This window comes from Rhinolophus ferrumequinum, chromosome 19 (assembly GCF_004115265.2).
Source record: "Rhinolophus ferrumequinum isolate MPI-CBG mRhiFer1 chromosome 19, mRhiFer1_v1.p, whole genome shotgun sequence".
Taxonomy (NCBI): domain Eukaryota; kingdom Metazoa; phylum Chordata; class Mammalia; order Chiroptera; family Rhinolophidae; genus Rhinolophus; species Rhinolophus ferrumequinum.
The window spans coordinates 14183188-14204437 of NC_046302.1; the positions used below are offsets into that span (position 1 = coordinate 14183188).

Genomic DNA, 21250 nt, shown 5'->3' on the forward strand with positions numbered 1-21250 from the left:
ATATAGATTTCCATCTAATGTGTTTTCTTTCTACTTGAAGCATTTCCTTTAATATTTCTTATAGTGCAGGCCTAATGGTTATGAAGCATTTTATTTTTTTGTATATCTGAGTCTCTGTTTCATCTTCACTTTTTAAATATATCTTCCCTGGGTATAGAATTCTAGGTTGACAGTTTTTCATTCAGTCCTTTAAAGAGGTTGCTCATTGTAGGGCAGACCTGTACTATAAGAATGACTGCTCTTATTCTTAATTTTGTTCCTCTGTGTGTAATATATCTTTTTTCTCTATATGATTTTAAAATATTTTTTGTGACTGATTTTAGAAATTTGATTATGATGTTCATTTGTGTCATTTCCTTTATGTATCTTGTACTTGGGGTTTGCAATTTCCTTGGACCTGTGAATCTATAGTTTTCCTCAGATGGGGAAATTTTTTCACCATTCTTTCTTTAAATATTTTTTCCTGTACTCCCTTCTCTCTACTTTACTTCAGGAACTCCAATTGCATGTTGCTTGAAACCACAGTTCACAGAGCTGTGTTCATTTTTTCCTTCAGTTTTTTTCTTTCTATATTTCATCTCAGATATTTTCTACTACTGTGTCATTAATTTTACTCTCCTTTTCTTCTTCAGTGTTTAACCTGCTGTGAATTCCAGCCAATGGGCTTATTTTTTCATTGTAGACGTTATACTTTTCATCTCTAGAAGTTAATTTGTATCATTTTTATATTTTCCATGAATAGCCAAAGCAATCTTGAGACAGAATAACAAAGTTGGAGGTATCATGCTATCTGTTATCAACTATACTACAAGGCTATAGTAATCAAAACAGCATGGTACTGGCATAAAAACAGACACATAGATTAATGAAAGAGAATAGAGAGCCCAGAAATAAACCCATGTCTATATGGTCAATTAATCCATGACAAAGGAAGCAAGAATATAAAATGAGGTAAAGACAGTCTCTTCAGTAAACGGTGTTGGAAAAATTGGACAGATACATGCAAAAAAAAAAAGAAAAAGAAAAAAGAAAAGAAAAGAAACTAGACCACTTTCTTACACCATACACAAGAATAAATGCAAAATGGATTAAAGACTTAAATGTAAGACCCAAAACCGTAAAACTCCTAGAAAACCTAGACAATAAACTCTGACATCACTCTTGGTAACATTCTTTTTTTAATATGTCTCCTCAGGCAAGGGAAACAAAAGAAAAAATAAACAAATGGGGACTACATCAAACTAAAAAGTTTTTGCACAGCAAAGGAAACCATCAACAAAACAAAAAGACAACCTACTAAAAGGGAGAAGATATTCTCCAATGATATGTCTGATGTGTTATTATCCAAAATATATAAGGAACTCATACAACTTAACACACACACACACACACACACACACACACACACACACACACAAAGCAATCTGGTAAAAAAATGGGCAGAAGACCTGAATAGACATTTCTCCAAAGAGGACATACAGGTGGCCAATAGACATACGAAAAGTTGCTCAACATCACTAATCATGAGTGAAATGCAAATTAAAATCACAATGAGATATCACCTCACACCTGTCAGAATGTATTATCAATAAATCAACAAACAAGTGTTAGTGAGGATGTGGAAAAAAAGAATCCTTGTGTGCTGTTGGTGGGATTGTGAATTGGTGCAGCCACTATGGAAATCAGTATGGAGTTTTCTCAAAAAATTAGAAATAGAACTAGTATGTGACCTAGTAATTTCACCACTGGATATTTATCCAAAGAAATCCAAAACACTAATTCTAAAGATGTATGCACCCCTATGCTCATTGCAACATTATTTACAATTACCAAGATATGGAAGTAACTTAAATGTCCATTGATAGATGAATGAATAAAAAAGAGGTGGGAGGGTAAGGGGGGTGGGGGGTGGGAGATGAGGGTAAGGGGGATCAAATATATGGTGATGGAAGGAGAACTGACTCTGGGTGGTGAACACACAATGTAATTTATAGATGATGTGATACAGAATTGTACACCTGAAATCTATGTAATTTTACTAACAATTGTCACCCCAATAAATTAAAAAAAAATGAAAGGCCCACTAAAAAAATAAATAAATAAAAAAATAAAAAGTTTTCCTCCCCCCACCAAAAAAGAAAAAAGAAAACAAAAGATACAGAAATACAGAAATACACAGTGATCTCTCAATTTGAGCAGGGATGTATTCCTCTCTCTTCCTATAAATTGCCTAAACACTATATAAATATTTTAACTGGTTGTTAACATTTGAATAGTTACAACCACTTCACTATGTGTGTTTTGATTCTGTTTTTTTTTAAACCTGCCACCTATCATAAATAAATAAATAAATAAATAAATAAATAAATAAATAAATGTAGTTTAATTCACTCCTCAAAAAAAAAAAAAGAAGAGATGGTACATATAAATAATGGAATATTACTTGGCAATAAAAAAGAATGAAATCTTACCATTTGTGACAACATGGATGGCCTGGAGGATATTATGCTAAGTGAAATAAATCAGACAGAGAAAGACAAATATCATATGATTTCACATATATGTGGAATCTAAAAAAACAAAAACAAATGGAGAAACAAATTCATAGATACAGGGAACAAACTGATGATTGCCAGGTGGAGGGGGGTTGGGGGACTGGGTGAAAAGGTGAAGGGATTAAGAAGTACAAACTGGTAGTTACAAAATAGTCATGGGGATGTAAAGTACAGCACAGGGAATATAGTCAATAATATTGTAACAACTATGTGTCGTGTCAGATGGGCACTAGACTTATCAGGGTGGTCACTCTGTAAGTTACATAAATGTCTAATCACTATGTTGTACACACTTGAAACTAATACAGTGTATGTCAACTGTAACTGAAAAATAAAAAAAATTAAAAATAAATAAGTAGCATTTGAAAACTATAATTCTACTCCTTTGTGTAAAGATAGAAAAGATAACTTGTGTCATTGCTACTGTTTTTCAGGACTAATGAGAAAATTAAAATTGTCAAGTAAAGAGAGTGAAATTGTGGCTTTGAATGAATGAATGATTGTTTAGGAAGAATTTTAGAGACAAGGTACTTCTTTATACTGTAGAGCAGTAATGAACTCTTCCTCCAGTAAGAGAGAAGCATCTGTGACTCTCTGAGTATCCTGGGTTTCCCAGAGTATGTGCTCTTCACTTTCCTTGTTGTTTTTCAGAGGGTATTATTCCTGGACCTCCCACAGACCTCTCTGTCACTGAGGCTACCCGGAGCTATGTGGTGCTAAGCTGGAAGCCCCCTGGCCAGCGTGGCCATGAGGGCATTCTGTACTTTGTGGAAAAGGTAAGACTCTGGGATCAAAATTATTACCTCATGCCACTTTTTGAAAAAAAAAATTTTTTAGAGTATTGATGAAATTTTTATTGTGTCCTGAACTCTTTAAACCCTTATAAACTGTGAACAATGTCTACAGCAAAATGTGTATCACACAGAACGTTGCTGCAAGTTCAGGGCACTTTTTTTTATGGACATCTGAGTCTCATCCATAACCCTAAGATGTCCAAAGACCCCAAATCATGATCCCTATACAAAGAGAGATATTCCTGAAACTGTAGATTGCCTGAATGACAATATTTTCTGGATACTTTTTCTGTCTCTCTTGCTCTAGTAATGGTTTTTCATCTCTCTACCACTTGAACTTCTGCAGTAGGGAATGAACATCAACAAGAGTAGATGGGTGAGAGGAGTGGAAGTTAAAATACTTTCTAGTGGCTATTCAGTTCTCACATGTTGTCACATTCTTGGCTACTACGTACTACTCTTAAGTGCAGGTCGTAGAATGGGGTCAGGGATTAAAAAAACATGATAGTGGCTAGTTCTTTCCATCAAATATCTTACTTTTCTTTGATAAAGACATTTAGCTTATGTCTTTAAGGAGCATGCCTCACTTCTTATCCCTAGCAAATTGGTAACAATAAATGGATCATGTTCCAAGAGAGTCTGCTTTTACCAAAATAATATTAAGATTTTATATTTTTATTAATTTTTATATTTTCTAGATATTAGCCTCAAATAAAATATAATTTGAATATTCTCAAAATTTTTTTCTTTACTTTTTTTAATAGGGGGCAAGAATAGAATGATAAATATTCACTTCCTGGTGTGTTTAATACACACTCTCACTGTATCTTTTCTGAAATGCTCCACAGGAAGAGAGTTCTGAATAAGTTCTGTGACAGTAATTACCATCTTTCCTGTAATAATGACACAGTAACAATCTAGTACTGAGGCATTTTCTTCAGATGAATCAACTTTGACTTCTGTTGAACATTTCCTCTGGTCACATAAACTCTAATTTCTCCATGAAAGTCTGTAACTTCCCTAGCTCTAAATATGAGTCTATGATTAAAATTTGAAGTACACCAGCACACTTATTAGTATGGAACAGAAAGGGACATTTTTGAGTACAGCAGGTCCTCGAATAAGGTTCATTCAACATTGTTTCTTTATAACATTGATGAGGGGGAAAAAAATTGATTCCTGGTTGGGAGCCACTGTCTGTGTGGAGTTTGCATGTTCTCCCCAGGTCGGCGTGGGTTTTCTCCAACTACTCCAGTTTTTTTCTACATCCCAAAGATTCATGTGACATGACTTGGCATGTCTCAACTGTCCCAGTCTTGAGTGAGTGTAGGTGTGTGTGTGTGCCTGTGATGGAACGGTGTCCTGTCCAAGGTGAGTTCTCGCCTTTCTCCCTGAGCTGCCAGGACAGGATCAGGCCACCCATGACCCTGAACCGGAATAAGCAGGTTGGAAAATCATATCCTATTTGTTTTTGTTAATCTTTCTTAAATGTATATATAGCTGATATTTATTTCAATGTTTAATATTAGATGTGTTTTGAGTCTTTATTTAGAAATTTGGTGATGTTTTTGTGACCAGAAATATGCCATAGTAACATAACTCTTGTTTATATCAATTAGCCTATGATAAAATTGGTTTTGTTGTACATTCTTTCATTAAAAGTGGCAGTTTCCAAGAACCAATCGATGACATTAAGTGAGTACTTACTGTACAGTGTAAGCAGAGAGGCTTGTACAGGCACTGCCAACACATTCAAAACATCAAGGATATTGAGGTGTTAGGGGAACAGAACATATCCAGAGACCTGGGGTACAGTCACAGAGTGCCAAACCATTCTATTGAACTGAGTCTTAAATTATTTCTGGTGAACCGCTTCTAATACATTGCCTTTCCAAAAGGAAATGTTCACATGTTCTTGTCCTGTAATGAGTACCACCCCCAGAATTCTGTTCATGCCCATAGCACTGCTGCCTCTGCGGTTATCCCCATGCTTGCACTTTCTTCATGGAACATTTTACCTGGGATTTGCATGCCCATAAAGCACTTACCTGCTATGGCTACAGGCTTAAAAACAGTTACGTCATGTCCACAAGCCCCGAAATGGTTGAAATTGAGGGGTTTATTATCAAGGGAATTGGATGAATCTGTCTCCAGTGCTCCCAGCCTCACTATCCTACTGTGCTCTTTGCAGCCCCAAACCTTTTCCTCAGGTGTTCTTCCTCTCATCTCCCTATCAAAAATTTGGTCATGTCAGAGACAAGCATTGCATCACTTGATATCTCTGTTTCTACCAGCAGAAATGAAAATAGCTAATGTTACCAAGGACCAGGCACTGTTCCATGCACTCCATATGTGTCAACCCACTTAATTCTTATGGTAACCCTATGAGGGAAATACTTCTGTTTTCATGATGCTTATTTTGAGGATGAGAAAATTGAGGTACCCATGGGGCATGTAATTTGCCCAAGGTCACACAGTTAGTAAGAGGCATAGCTAGGATTTGAATCCAGCAGTCTGGCTCAGGTCGATATATATCCAACTATGACACATTGCTACTTTTCAACCTTCCTAAGCGTAAGTATTCTCCTCAGGAAAACTTTGATAATCACACAATCCTACCTCCACAACACCTATTTCTGAGCATAGTTGAGAGGACTGAAGAGTTACAATGGTGGATAAAGTTCTTAGCACAGTGAAGGGCAGCTGTTATTTTTATTATGAAAGTTTAAATGACTGATAATTGCTCATGTGTTCCCCAGGGAAGAATATGTCAAAATAAATAAAAGTTGTCAATTAAAGGATTAAAAGTCTGGGAGAACTTTATCTCTCAGTGGGCAGCAGATTGACTGTTTAGGGGGAATTTATCCTCTCTACCCTCCCACACACAAATGACACATTATAATGAAAGATACTGCAAGGATTTTAGAGATTACCTCGTCAAATTTGCTTATTTTACAGATGATAAAACTGAGACCAAAGCACTTATGTGACTTTTCCTAGGTCCCGTAACTTGTTATTAATGAAGCTAGAACTAGAATCGATGCATCTGGATTCTTTTCACCACATCATATGGCCTTTTGTTTCAAGTCAATGGAAATTATGCCGAGTGATGTACCAGTAAATTTATAGTCCCCAAAATGTATCATCCATGACAGCTGGTCAGTGTATTACAAGATTTGAATTTCTGGAAAAGTCTTTTAAAACTGCTAAAAAGTTATGTAGTAAAGTTGCTTCTACTGACCTTAGACAGTGTTGAAAGTTAGAAGGGGAAAGGATTACTGAAGACTGCTGGTAATTTTCTCACTGTATTATCTACCAAAGCTCAAATATACACTGCAACCTTCTTTCAAGAATTTCAAAGTCACTCTAAATCATTTTAATTCCAAGAACAGAATCTCTTTAGTTTTTTTCCATTATTTATTCTAAAAAAGGGGACAAAATAAAATAATATATTCTTTATCTCTCACTAACTTTATTCATTCATTCAGAATTCAGAAAAAATTATTCATTCAGAAAAAAAATGTTATCTACCGTATTTCCCGCAAAATAAGACCTAACCAGAAAACAAGCCCTAGCATGATTTTTCAGGATGACATCCCCTGAAAATAAGCCCTACTGCGTCTTTTGGAGCAAACCTTAATATAAGACCTGGTCTTATTTTTGGGGAAACACGGTATCTATGATGTGCCAGGTACAATTCTAGCCTCTGGAGTACAGCAGTGAACAAGACAGCTCCCTGAATTTCTTTCTTTGAAATTTACTTTCCAGTGGAGGAGACAATAATAAGTATTTTGAAGAAAAAGCAGAGTAGGAGATAGAGAGTGATGGGAAAGGAGCAAATAACTCTTTCAGATTGATGAGGGGAGGTGGGTGATGAAGAAGGCTTTTCTGAGGAGGTGATATTTGAGCATTGACAAATGACGTTATGAGTCATCAAATAACAGTGAATTAAGACAATACAGTTTATAACAAAATAATGAAAATTTAAGTATCCAACATAGCATATTAAATTTAATTACCTACCCTAAGAATTAGAAAAGTATCTGACCCCAAACTATTCTTTTTTCTTTCTTTCTTTTTTCAATTTTTATTGAGGAATTTTGGGGAACAGTGTGTTTCTCCAGGGCCCATCAGCTCCAAGTAGTTGTCCTTCAATCTAGTTGTGGAGGGCACAACTCAGCTCCAAGTCCAGTTGCCCTTTTCAGTCTTTTGTTGCAGGGGGTGCAGCCCACCATCCCATGTGGGAATTGAACTGGCAACCTTGTTGTTGAGAGCTCGGGCTCTAACCAACTGAGCTATCTGGCCGCCCCCCAAACTATTTTCTAAATAAATTAAGAACCTTTGTAAGTGGATCAATAATCTTATTTAGTTAATAATGGAAATGAATGAAATATTAAAGCAGCATATTTATCAAACAATACAAAGCCATATTTAATTTAGATAATACTGTGGACTTAAGATGCTTCATCCCCCATTTCCTCCACATCTCTTCTCCAGTTCAACTCAAATGACAAATAATAGTTTGCTGACAGATATATAACACTTTGAGATGCCCAGCCCAGACTTCCCATTTATTCTTGCCGTGTTTTCAATGGTTTTCACTGTTCTGGCTGCAGTGTGAAGCAGGAACAGAAAACTGGCAGCGGGTGAATACAGAACTCCCCGTGAAGTCTCCCCGCTTTGCTCTGTTCGACTTGGCTGAGGGGAAATCCTACCGTTTCCGCGTCCGCTGTTCTAATTCAGCAGGAGTTGGTGAGCCCTCAGAGGCAACAGAAGCGACCGTGGTAGGGGACAAACTTGGTAAGTGTAGAGTTTGGTTGAACAACTGTAAATTTATTTTACTTCATGAGAAAATCCCAAAGCAAGAATCTCAGAATATACTGGGGGTGCGAGAAAAATGTATACACGTGACTTGTACTCATCTTTTGTTATCGGTATGTATATTGAGTATCACAATTTTGATACAGCTTTTTCCTTTCTTAAAATGTGTATACATTTTTTTGGCACCCTCTGTATACATTCAGAAGTAAAAGTGGTGACATCTTTCTTTCATGTTACAAATTTAATTGATGACTGTACTTGATTGAAATATTTCTAAAAATCATTCTTATGAACTATGAAGTTATGAGAGTAAAGTTCTCCTGGAGTCTCAACAGTATTGTATTTTTTTCTGGAGTGGTTGGTGTGTTCCTGGATACTTAGTTTATCATTCTCCCAAATGAACATGTTCAATTTTTTTATTTTCTGCTTTAACAAATATAGAATAAAACTACCATATGTTTGACATGATTTAACAAATATATTATAAAATAAAGCAACCATATGTTTGCCATGATTTACATGTGTGTGTTTGTGTATATGAGCTAAGAATGAATTTTTAAAAACCACCCTGAGTTTCATCATAATTTTTCTCTTTTCTCAGATATCCCCAAGGCCCCGGGCAAAATCATCCCAAGCAGAAATACAGACACATCAGTCATAGTTACATGGGAGGAACCCAAAGATGCTAAAGAGCTGGTTGGTTACTACATAGAGTCCAGCATTGTTGGCTCTGGCAAGTGGGAGCCCTGCAACAACAACCCTGTGAAGGGCTCACGGTAACCACACTGTGTGTGCGTGTGTGTGTGCGCGCACGTGGGCCAGGCTGGGAGGGTGGGGGTTTAGGGGAAAGTGGGGGTGGGGAAGGTGGGAGGGTGGGGGGGTGGGGAGAAGGGTCTGACTCTAGAGCCACAGGGGCCGTGAAGAGGAAACATAATCATGAACCCACACAGCAGCACCAACATTCAATGGAAGGGGATTTCTTGAAGCATTATACTTTAAATATCCAAATGAATTTAAAATTGAACATGTCTATTGCAACACATTTGCAAAAAGGTTTATTTGTGATATTGAACACTTAGAAACACATAATGCCAGCTATGACAAGAGTTCATTTTATAGCTCTTTTCTGGTTCTTTTTCTTTATGCTATCTGTCATTTTTACCCCTGTTCTTGTCTTCAATATCCAATGTGGTACTAGATTCCAAGGATCTAATAGGCTCTAGCTAACATAAATTACTCAGGCATTTTAAATGAACAGCAAAAACCGTCAATGTTTTTACAAATTCTGAACATCCACGTGGTTAAACTCAGAGCTAAGGAAACATAAATAACACCAAATCAAGGACACTGAGAATACTTTACCACCTCTTTGTTTCTAATATGAGGAGGGTTGTTTTTTCTTGCTTTCAAACATACCAACTAGCATCATCATTCGTTGGTGATGAATTCTGGCCTGTACCCAGACTCTGAGCCTCCTGTGATTTAGGACCAATCTGAGAGAAAATTTCCTTACTTCCTTCCTTCCTTCCTTCCTTCCTTCCTTCCTTCCTTCCTTCCTTCCTTCCTTCCTTCCTTCCTTCCTTCCTTCCTTCCTCCTTTCCTCCTTTCCTCCCTCCCTCCTTTCTTCCTTCCTCCCTTCTTTCCTTTCTTTCTTCTAAATCTGATTGGGTTTTAAAAACATGTTGTCAAGGTAAGAAGAACTGACTTAGACATAAAGCATTTTCTTCCTAATAGGACTGTTTACAAATCTATCTCTAAACTCCAAGCTTTCCCCAACCACCCTACTAAGACTAAGAAATAGATGCATTTTTACAACAGAAAAAAAATTGTCAAATAGGCTTGTTTGGAAGCTTCTGGCATGGCCACTTCTAAGGACCACAATAGAATGAGTTGGTTCTTTTGCAGAACATGAGCATACAGACAAACCAGTTAATGGGAGAAGGCAATATGTTTTATAGGAGATTCATTAAGCCTGTTCGTTCATTTCACTTTTATTCTGATTTCCCAGCATTTTCTTGAGACTATTTAGTAACATTCATGGAGGGTAGGCAATGTCTGCCTTTCTACAAACAGATGGGAGCTTCTCAAGGGTCGGTACCATATTTTATTCATTATTGTATCCACAATACCTAACTCAGTGTCAAGAAGACGGAAGTGCTCAATAAATATTCGCTGAACTGAGCTGACCTAAGGATTGGCCTAAATTTAGCATTGGCCTAAATTTAGGATTAGCCTAAATTATGGCTGCCTTTATTAAATATTTCAACATGCTAATAGTAATAGAGTCATTAACAGACCTGCTATTTCCTCTGGCTAGGCCTTAGAATGGATTAAAATGTTAACAGTGAAACAGCTTTTTATAACCATAATAGCTATTAAACAGTGAGTTTGCTTTGTGTGAAACTGCTTATGAATTCACACCTCATTATTGAATTCTTATATTGAAATGGTAATTCTGGAGTCGATTTTTCATGTTACTTTCAGATTCAAGTGTAATTTCTCAAGTAATTGTACCTTCTCATGCATGCAGGGAGGTAGTGACTAGGCCTCTGTGACAAAGAGCAACCAATATCATAAGTATATACCTGAAATAGGCATTAATAATGTTATTAAAGCCACCTATCATTTATTTAATGCCTCCTATATGCAGGCCCTGTAATAGCTACCTTAAATACTTTATGAGCAATCTTTACACAAAAATTTTTATGGAGGCCTTACTATCCTCATTTTACTGAGGCTCAGAAACGTTAAGGTACTTATTCAGGGGAAAACCAGGACTCCTCACTGTTTGACAGAGTGAGTAGGAAATTGCCTTAGCTGCCTTCTTGCCTACAGCACATTTGTTACCTGGATCTCTCTATATCTTTTTCTTCCTTTTAAAAAATGAATTGTTTTCATAAAGCCAGATCATTCAATTAAGCTAACATTCATCATCTCTAATTTTCCTCCTGGAAAGTTTTTAAAAACTTTGTTTCCTTTTAGATTTACTTGCCATGGGTTGGCGACTGGTCAGAATTACATTTTCCGGGTCCGAGCAGTTAATGCAGCTGGGCTTAGTGACTATTCAGAGGATTCAGAAGCGATCGAAGTAAAAGCTGCTATTGGTAAGTTCCTTAATGCATAACTTTGTAGGGGGAAAAAAATGAATTTTTCTAAGTTTTAGAATTTTTCTAAGAAGATACCCTTCTCTCCAGAAATTGTTTAGAGCTTCTAGTATTACTTGATGATGCCATCTTCAGATGATCATTTTCTCTGACTCCAAGTGACATCTAACCTTCCATAGCTGTCATTTTACAGATCTTCATCACTTATCCAGATTCTGTGCATCTGTAGCCTTTTCATCTTCACAAGTCCGAGTTTCCTCAGATATTTCCCATTGTGTGAAACTCCATTCTAACTTTGTGCTCATCATGGGAATGTGAAGAATCATCCAAATCCATGAAGTGGTATATCACTCGTAACCCAGATCATCTTGTACCTAAAAGCCATTTCATCTGCAATAGAGCCTGGCTTGTTTTCACTAACAGCACATTAACATGCTTTTTGTAAATTCCTCTAAAATTCCTGCAAAGACACATGTGGTTGCTTAATCATATGTTTTCATCTGTGCTTGCAAAGTAACCAACAAAATAAAACCAGTAATAAAGTAATTATATGTATGTACATGATGTACCTCCCAATCTTAGATAATGTGGGGAAGGGATCAAGGAAGTTTTGAACAATAAAAATGAAATCTGTCATACAGTAACACACATTTAAAGAGAAAGATTATTTAATACCAATTGTCTTCAGTTAGTGTCCCATATTACTTTTTAATGTTCTTATAATATGGATAATAGTGAACATGTTGCTTTGAGGTTGGGAGGTACAGACCATTAATATTTCAGTAACGTACATAATTCTGTTATAAAACTAGGATCTTTAATGTATGTCTTTTGTGTATTTTATGGTCTTCTTCCTCCTTTCTGTTGAATAATAGGGCTTATATCTTTTAAGAAATGTCTGAGATTTGCTTTCTCTTGTATATACTTGGGTTCTGCAACTCTAAAGAGTTCCTGTTCTGTCTGTGGCGTTTTGTTCTCATTACTTCTTTTTTCCAGAATATGGAGAAGTTGAAATGTTCCCTTGATGTAAATTATGTGAAACGTATGCTCTCCATATTTCTTGCAAATCCAAGTGATTTCCTTTAACCCAAGATTGTTTTCGTTCTGTTTGTGGTCCTAATGTTTTTTTCTTTGTTCTATTAAGAGCAATTTACACTGTATCAGGGCTTAAAGTGTTTCTGTTGTTATCTGGTAATTGTAGGGGGAGGAGTGTCTCCAGATGTGTGGCCTGAACTGAGTGATGCACCTGGTGGACTAACAGACTCCAGGGGAGGCATGCATGAAACCTCCCAGCCAACTATTAAGAAAGATGCTTTACTTGGTAGCAAACTTAACAAATCTTCACTACCCAGTAGCTCTCACAACCTGGGCCAAACTGAAGTGAGTAAAGTAAGTGAAACAGTTCAGGAAGAGCTTACCCCATCACCAGAGAAAGCAGCTCTTAAGGGGAAAAGTAAGTCTGATCCCCTGAAAAAGAAGAAAGATATAGGTGAGAATTGAAAGAGTAAAACTGTTCCATCTGTCTCCATCAGTGTCTTCATCTCTCATTGTCGAGATCACATTCTTCCATCTGTGTTCAGTTTCATCAATGTTTATTCTTAACTTTATGCATTTTCAGCTCTTTATTTGCAATACATTTGTCTAATGAGTTATAAAAGGAATTTTATATGGGTTTGGTTATACATAAATTTATTGTGCTTAGTGACAATTGCGTATTTAAAGTAATTTGGTTAGAGTCCTTTTTGATTTTCAGGCAGACACACCTTTGGCCTCATTTTACTAACGGAATTAGAGATGAGAGAAAGAAGGATCTGATCATTACAGCCTATGTGTGGTCCTTTGAAATATTCATGTTCAGTACATGTTATAAGAAAAATATTTCACAAAGAAGTGACATTTTACTAGGATCATAGTTATTAACTTCTGTTGTTCATCTTCAGGTTTTCAAATTATCCTTCACATTTAATTCAAACAAATATAAGTAACATTATCCTTTGAGTTGCCATACAGGGTATTATACTCACATATAGCTATGTTCTATGATATATGATCCGCTTTCCCAGAACTGATTTATTTAAGACTATTTGTCAGTAAGCTAAGAATTTTCTGATGAGGATATTTGGTACTTGTGGCTTATATATTCTAGAATACAATGTTTTTCTAAATAAAAATGAAATGATACGCATATACTGATAAATTATAACATGGCCTCTTATCTATCCCCTATTTCTACTCTACTCCCAACTTCTGTCACTGCCTCTATTTTTTTGCCTCCTTGACTTGTCCCTTCACCTCAGTATAAGGTGGGATATTTATGTTCATTATTCTGAAATAGGGAGAGAGAGAGAGAAAGAGAGAACTTTTTTTAAATGTAAAGAATGAAGGTGATTGGTGGGCCAGAGAGAGAGAAACACATATTTTATTTTAGATATCTTTATTGTTCTGAGAATTTTTTAAAATAAGAATGAGATTGTGCTTTTATCTTTGATAATCCAAATATATGAGGTGTGATCAAAACATACAGTGAATGTTTAAATTTAAAAAATATATTACACTAAAAGACACATTGACATTAATCCCCCTCAAAATAGTCTCCCCTCACTTCGAACACACTTATGCCATCGTTCTTACCACTTTTGGAAATAGTTCTGGAAGTCCTCTTTCGTGAGTATCTCTAGTTGTGCTGTCATGGCTATCTCGATGTCCTGAATCAATTTGACTTTGGGGAAAAGCCAGAAGTCGCACAGTGCCAGAACCAGTGAATAAGGTGGATGAGGACACACCGTAATGTTTTTATTTGACAGAAATTGCCATATACCAGAAGCAATGTGTGACACGGAACTTTTCCGTTGTGATCACAAAATACGGTGAATGCTACTTCTGAGTGCCATCCAACGGAAAGAAAGGCAGGGATCTTCAATATGGGAAACCGCATGTCGAACCTTAGTAGCAAGTGTGCAACAAATTTCAACTTGTTCGGTGCAGTCAGTCAGGTGTGAACTATGGTTGAGAGAAGGTGTGGTATTTTTGTTTGTTTGTGTGTTTTTTTCCTCTGTAGTAAGCACTTTATTTATTTATTTATTTGTTTGTTTTTTTAAATTAGTTTCAGGTGTACAGAGCAACATAATAGTTAGACATTTACACTCCTCACAAAGTGATACCCCCTCCCTCAAGCTACTACCCCTCTGACATCTTATATAGCTGTTACAATACCATTGACTATCTTCCTTATGCTATATTCCACCTCCTGTGACTATATATATATATTATATATATATATATAATATATATATAATACATATATATTATATGTATATACGGTGTTTCCCCGAAAATAAGACCTAGCCAGACCATCAGCTCTAATGCGTCTTTTGGAGCAAAAATTAATATAAGACCAGGTCTTATTTTACTATAATATAAGACCAGGTTTTATATAATGTAATATATGACTGGGTCTTATATAATATAAGACTGGATCTTATATAATATAATGTATGACCGTGTATAATATAATGTAATATAATATAATACTGGGTCATAAATTAATTTTTGCTCCAAAAGACACATTAGAGCTGCTTCAGAAAGTGGCAAGAACGATGAGATAAGTGTGTTTGAAGTGAGGGGAGAGTATTTTGAGGGGGTTTAATGGCAATGTGTCTTTTACTGTAATACTTTTTAAAATATAAACATTCACTGTATTGTTTGATCACACCTTGTATATTCAGAAAATCCTTTGTAATGTTACTGCATATCTAGATAGATTTTATTTCCACCACCCCAACCTTTTTTTATTGAAAACTAAAATTTCAGTATCTGAGTGAAAAGTCGATCAACAAAGCTATGTAAATAAAGGAAGACTTTTAAAACATCCTCTGAATATTTTTTCTGGTTAGCACTAATAAACATGGCGACAACTATATAGTATTTTGTGCAATATGAATAATATTACAACATCAGGTTAAAAATAATGCAACAAAAAGTATTATACTAAGAAAATCACATAGCAGATTATGCCTGTTTAAAAACAATTTTTTTTTAAGGTGACATTTAGCTGAGCTTCAGAATAAGATTTTTCCCGTGTGTAGACAGAACCTGTAGAGTTATAAGGTCTCACAAGTGTACATGTGCCTGAATGGTGAAATGCTATTTGGAAATATATGGAAATTCTCAATAAGGAAATTGAGGCAGAAATTGATATACATGTTCCATTTTCCTCAAGGAGCAGATAGAAACAAAGTAACATAAAAAAACAAATTATGTAAGTTGGGGAAAATATTTCTTCTTATGGGAAACAAAATCATTTTGCAGGATATTGCACCATTTCGCTGTTAGTATTGCAAAACTTATTCTTCCGTGGGACTGGAGGGCAGATTCTTTTTATCTTTGCAATAATAATTGCAGTGCCCTTTTTGCTGTGTGTCAATTTTTTTCTCATGCACCAAATCAGATGCCAAGTTACTGGTGAGTGGTATGTTTTAGTTTTATACCACTAGACCGCGTGCCCTCATGCCTGGCACCAGTGAAACAAGATTAATGTACATAGAATCATAGAGGCATTTCTGTCTATTCACGAGCTATTCATATTGCAACAGCGGCACCATCTCCACCCTATGATATCACTTGTCTTGAAAGTTGTCGTGACTCAATGGTTCTTGGATGGAAACAACCAGATAAGAGTGGAGGTGCTGAAATTACTGGCTATTATGTGAACTATCGTGAGGTAATTGATGGGGTACCAGGAAAATGGAGAGAAGCCAACATCAAAGCTGTCAGTGAAGAGGCCTATAAGGTAAGCATGTGACCTTCTGTAGTGTGGAGTGTCATATGTATGATGACGTGCTCATATGCACGCACATGCACACACATCCACACGCATGCATATGCCCAGCACCTTTTGAATGATTCATGTCATTTCTCCAGTGTCTATTGCCTGCAAATGACGTGACTTCTGTAAAAAATATACAAAGAATAATATATACGTAGGTTGGCTGACCAGGCAGGATGTATATTTTCTGATTCATACACGTAAACACAATTTCTTAGAATGTTTATGATGAAATGTATACTCATTGTAAAAACTTATGTTTCTTACAAAAATTAACTTACAGAATATCTGTAACAAATATGCCACTAGCTTCCAGAGCCCCAGAATCCAAATGAGTCTTGATTTTTAACTGTCAGTGTCCAAATCACAAAGAAAAAAGGGACATGGGACTCATGGACAGACTCAGTTTGCTACCTGTGAAGTGCCCCCGGTTATAGTGCCTCTGACGACAATAAAGGGGGGACACTTTGCATGGGTCCACGCACAAGTTTCCTTTCTCCACGTGGGCCTTCACTTCTCGGCTCACTTTAGAGCACCTGAGGGTTTCACAGTTTCCACAGCTGGTGACTTCCCTCTGTAGAGCCTCATCAGTTAGACCCAAGTCACTACCCCTCCACATTCACAGAACCCCATGCCATGAGCGCGAGAGCCAGGTGAGGCCTGGGGAATGGTGCTTTCCACAACTGAATGCCACACTTTTTTAACTTAACGTTTAAAATTTATGAAATAGCACATACATGCTGAGAATACATAAAACAAAATTGTATTTTTAAGATTTTTACATGTTGGTGCATGTAGCTATGGCTTCATTACTATATGGTATTTCATTATCTTATCTCATACTTTTCCATTCAATTTTTAATTTATATTTGGGCATTTTTGCACTTTTAGCTATATCAAATAATGTAGCTATGAACATTTTTTGTACAGGCATTCCTGGTTTATTACACTCCGCTTTATTGCACTTCACAGATGTTGTGTTTTTTACAAATTGAAGGCAAGACCCTCCACTAGCTGCAAGATTATGACTCATTTTATTGTGATACTTGCTTTATTGCGGTGGTCTGGAACTGAACTCACAGTATCTCCGAGGTGTGCCTATACATGTCTGCTGGCACATATGTGCACTAACTTCTCTCTAGGTTATTACCTAAGAGTAGAATTACTGGGCCAGAGAGTCTTCTTTCTCTTCAACTTTACTAGATAAATCTCTGCTTTTTGTCTAAATAGATGAGAATCCCCATTGTTTCACATCCTTCCAACACTTGGTATATTCACACATTTTCAGTTTTGACAATCCAGGTGTCAAACAAGTCTGAACATCTTGTCCTCTGTATATAGTACATTTTGAAATCTTCTTTTATAACATGCCTGTTCAAGGTTTTTGCCCAATTTTCTGATGGTTTTTCTTATTGACCTGTGAAGTTCTTTATATGTTTTGAGTATAAATTCTTGGCAGCTATGTAAGTTGCGTATATATTCTCCCACTCAATGGCTAGTCTCTTCTTCTCCTTATGGTGACCTACATTAATTTTTTTTTTGCCCCTCCTCCCCATTTTTTAAGCCACTGTTTCTCAGTCTAGTTGTAGGGCGCAGCTCCCTGCCTATGCTGGTATTATGAGCCTTGCGCTCCACCCGGCGGAGGCAGTCGGTCACCGGTCGGCTGCTCACAGGAGCTCATAGTAGCTCTGGTCGGTAGCACACGTCAGCACACAGCAGCCCTCGGCAGCTTGCAGCAGCCCATGGCAGCAGCACAGAGCAACTCATTCACACTGACCTCTGGCTGTTCACGGCAGCCCAGCTCCAGGGAGAGCCCTTGTTCACAGTCTTACATGTAGGGGGGCGCAGCTCACTGGCCCATGTGGGAATCAAACTGGCGGCCTTCGGTGTTAGGAGCACGGCGCTCCAAGGGCGCCTGAACCACCGGGCCACCCCTGCCTACATTAATTTTAATGTCAAATTTATTGTAGTCAGATTCACCAACATTTGCTTTGCCATTAGTGATTTCTGCACCCTTTTTTTTCCTTAAAGAAATGCCTTCTAGTTTCTGAAAGCCATGGTCCCAGCTATGTGACCTTGGGCCAATCGCTTAACCTCAAGGTGTCATCTTTCTCCTCTGTAAGATGATCTCATATGTCCTTACAGCTTGACAATAATATTATTTAAAAAAATAAAATAAAAAAGATAAGAAAAAAGAAATCCCTTTTCTATTCCAGGGTCATGGAGATGTTGTATTAGATTATATTCTAAAAGCTTTATACTTTGCCACTTAAGTCATTAATTCACCTAAATTGTTGTATATCATGTGAGGTGAGGGTCAAAATTCATTTTCCCTCCTATGGATATCCAGTTGTTCCAGTATTATCTATTGAAAAATTTGTCACTTTTCACTATTCACTAGGTTCTCTGTATCATATAACAAATTTCCTTATATGTATGTGTCTGTTTCTCTACGAATATTTTGTTCTACTCTATTCTGCTTTCTGTTCTACTAGTCTGTTTGTTCTGCCACTGGGCCAGTATCAGTCATTTAATTATTATAGCTTTATTGTACGCTTGATATAACTGGTAGATCAAGTTCTACCAGCTTAATTTTCCTCTTCCAGGGCTAATAGCCCTTTGCAATTTGACATAAATTGTAGAATTAGGTTACCAAATTTTACCACAAGACAAGACAAGCAAAAGAAAATGAAACAATAAACAAAAATGACAAAACATATTAGAATTCTGATTGAGATTGCATTGAATGTATAAATAAATTGAGGAATACTTGACATCTTTAAAATATTTTATCTTCTAATTCATGAACACAATATTTCTCCCCTTTTATTTTGGTCTTCTTTAAAGTCTGAATAAAGGTTTATAATCCTCTACAGAAGCCTTGCTCATTATTTGTTATTTATTTGTAGTTACTACATATTTCACTTTTATTTTAAATAGTATATTTTAATATCTTTTTGTTGTTGCTAGAATAGAGAAATATAAGTAATTTATATATATATTGATTTTTACATATCATTGTACCAACTTTTCAGTTTATCTGGGACTCTCTCCATTTTAGTACAAAATGTCCTATGTCCTAGGAAATCCTGTGCTCCCAGGAAAAATGGAATGGTTGGTCACCCCAAAGCAACGCTGGTATCTAAATAAAGTACTTTTAGATCCAAGTTCTCTACATCATAATTTCCCCATAATGAAAAAGAATTTTTCTTCTTAAATGGAGTGTGTGTGTGTATGTTTAATCAAAAAGAGTGTTTATAACATTCTGTTACTATAACACATAGCTATTACATTCTACTTATACCCTAAATAACTAGCAAGACAAGCCCTCTTATGGATGAACTTATTACTTCATGATCAAATCAGATACAGGCTGGATATATATTTGTCTTAACTTAAATCATACAATAGGTAAATTTTGTTAATTCAGCTGTTTCCATTAATACCTCCCTTTATTAAGCATTGTAATGTTCAAAGTATTGTGTATAGTCTCTAGATATTTTTCACACTAACATATTCCATCATTTCTATTTTGCAAATGTTTTCACATTCATTATTTTATTACATATATTTACCCTCACAACAACCCAGTTCCTACTGAGGGATATAGAAAACATTAGGTCACTCAATAAAGAGCAGAAACATTACAAAAATTGTACTATTTTGATTCCTAGCCTAGAATTTATTTAATTCTCATGTGTACATGCATTAATTTTCTATTGCTATAAACAAATTATCATAAACCTTGTGGCTTAAAATAACCGAAGTTTGTTATATCACAGTCTCCATGAGTTAGGAGTTTTGCTTAGCTGAGTCCTCTCAGGATTTCACAGGCTGAAATCTAGGTGGCAGCTGGGCTGCATTCTCATCTAGAGCTTGAGTTCCTCTTCCAAACTCATTCAAGTTGTTAGCAGAATTGAGTTGCTTGCAGCTGTAAGTGTGAGACTGCCCTTGTCCAAATGCAAGTGGCTAGACAGTTTGCAAAATGGCATTTGCTTCTTCAAGGCCATTAGGATAGTGTTTCTCTTCAGGAAGGGCCCAAACCCCATTTTAAGAGTTCCTATCAGATTAAGTTAGTCCTTTGGAAAAACTCACTCTTTCTCCTCTGTGTTTCTCCTTTACTCTTATTCTACTGTCACACTTCTCTGACACCAGCTGGGTGTCCTACAATTTAAGTCAGTTCTGACACTGTCTATCCGGAGATAGAATCAGATCCCATAGGTTAAGGGCTCAGTCCCACAAGAATGCCAGTGCCAAGTCCAGGTTGTCACCTGAGCTTCTGACCTGACCAACTGGCTATAAATCAGAGGTTCCCACAATCCCTCTTCTTAATTTCCATTAATTTTTTAGAGTGACTCACAGAACTCAGAGAAACATTTTACTTACTAGATTACCAGTTTATTATAAAAGGATATAGCTCAGGAACAGCTAGGTGAAAGAAATGCCTAGGGCAAGGTATGTAGGAATGGTGCAGAGCTTCCATGCCCTCTCCAGAGTGTCACTCTTCCAGCACCTCTATATGTTCACCAAACTGGAAGTTCTCCGATGTTGTCACGCAGCAGCCTACCCGTCTGTCCCCTCGTACCTACCCCTAAAGAAAGGAGAGTCTGTGAGACTAATCCTTTCAGGGACTTTGCTTCACCTTTGTGCTTACACCTTATGTCTCCCTGTTTGGCCCCCGGAGGATGGCTGGTTAGCCAATGACGAGTAAGATTCCCCACAGGGGGGACAACTCAAGCCAGGCACAGTGGAGTGGGGACCAGCAGGAGAACCCACGGGGTTCATAGAGGTGGGCACAGCCCCCCACCTTCCCCCAGTTAAGGAGAGCTTCTGCTTTTGTGGCTGCATTCCTTACCACAATCTGCTTGGGAAGAGATTCAATGGTGCAATAACCTCAGTTCTCCATCTATTTATTGCAGTAAGTTTCAGCATAAAGGTTTTGTCTCTTGGGGAGGTACATCCTGAAACTGACTGGTTCACCTGTTTACAGGCAAGAGTAATTATTTCAAATCAGTTTCTTAGTATACTGGGTGAAATTCACAGACCTTGGAGAAAACAGTGTCACTTTCTTGTGTGTGCATCAATAAAAGCCACAAGGCCCCCAATTCGGGCAATAAAAGCCACAAGGCCCCCAATTCAGGCAATAAAAGC

At 36.8% G+C, this 21250-nt stretch overlaps 1 protein-coding gene across 2 annotated transcripts in view; it reads left to right on the forward strand.

The window, feature by feature from the left end:
- MYOM1 (myomesin 1) overlaps positions 1–21250 on the forward strand; it is a 126302-nt gene that overhangs the window by 55603 nt on the left and 49449 nt on the right. The window contains exons 14-19 of one of the 2 annotated variants that reach the window (XM_033087602.1): positions 3207–3331; positions 7966–8149; positions 8772–8946; positions 11153–11274; positions 12476–12763; positions 15867–16063. In XM_033087602.1, coding sequence (XP_032943493.1) covers positions 3207–3331; positions 7966–8149; positions 8772–8946; positions 11153–11274; positions 12476–12763; positions 15867–16063 — 1091 coding nt within the window. The remainder of the gene's footprint in view (positions 1–3206; positions 3332–7965; positions 8150–8771; positions 8947–11152; positions 11275–12475; positions 12764–15866; positions 16064–21250) is intronic. The other variant, XM_033087603.1, reaches the window with a different exon arrangement.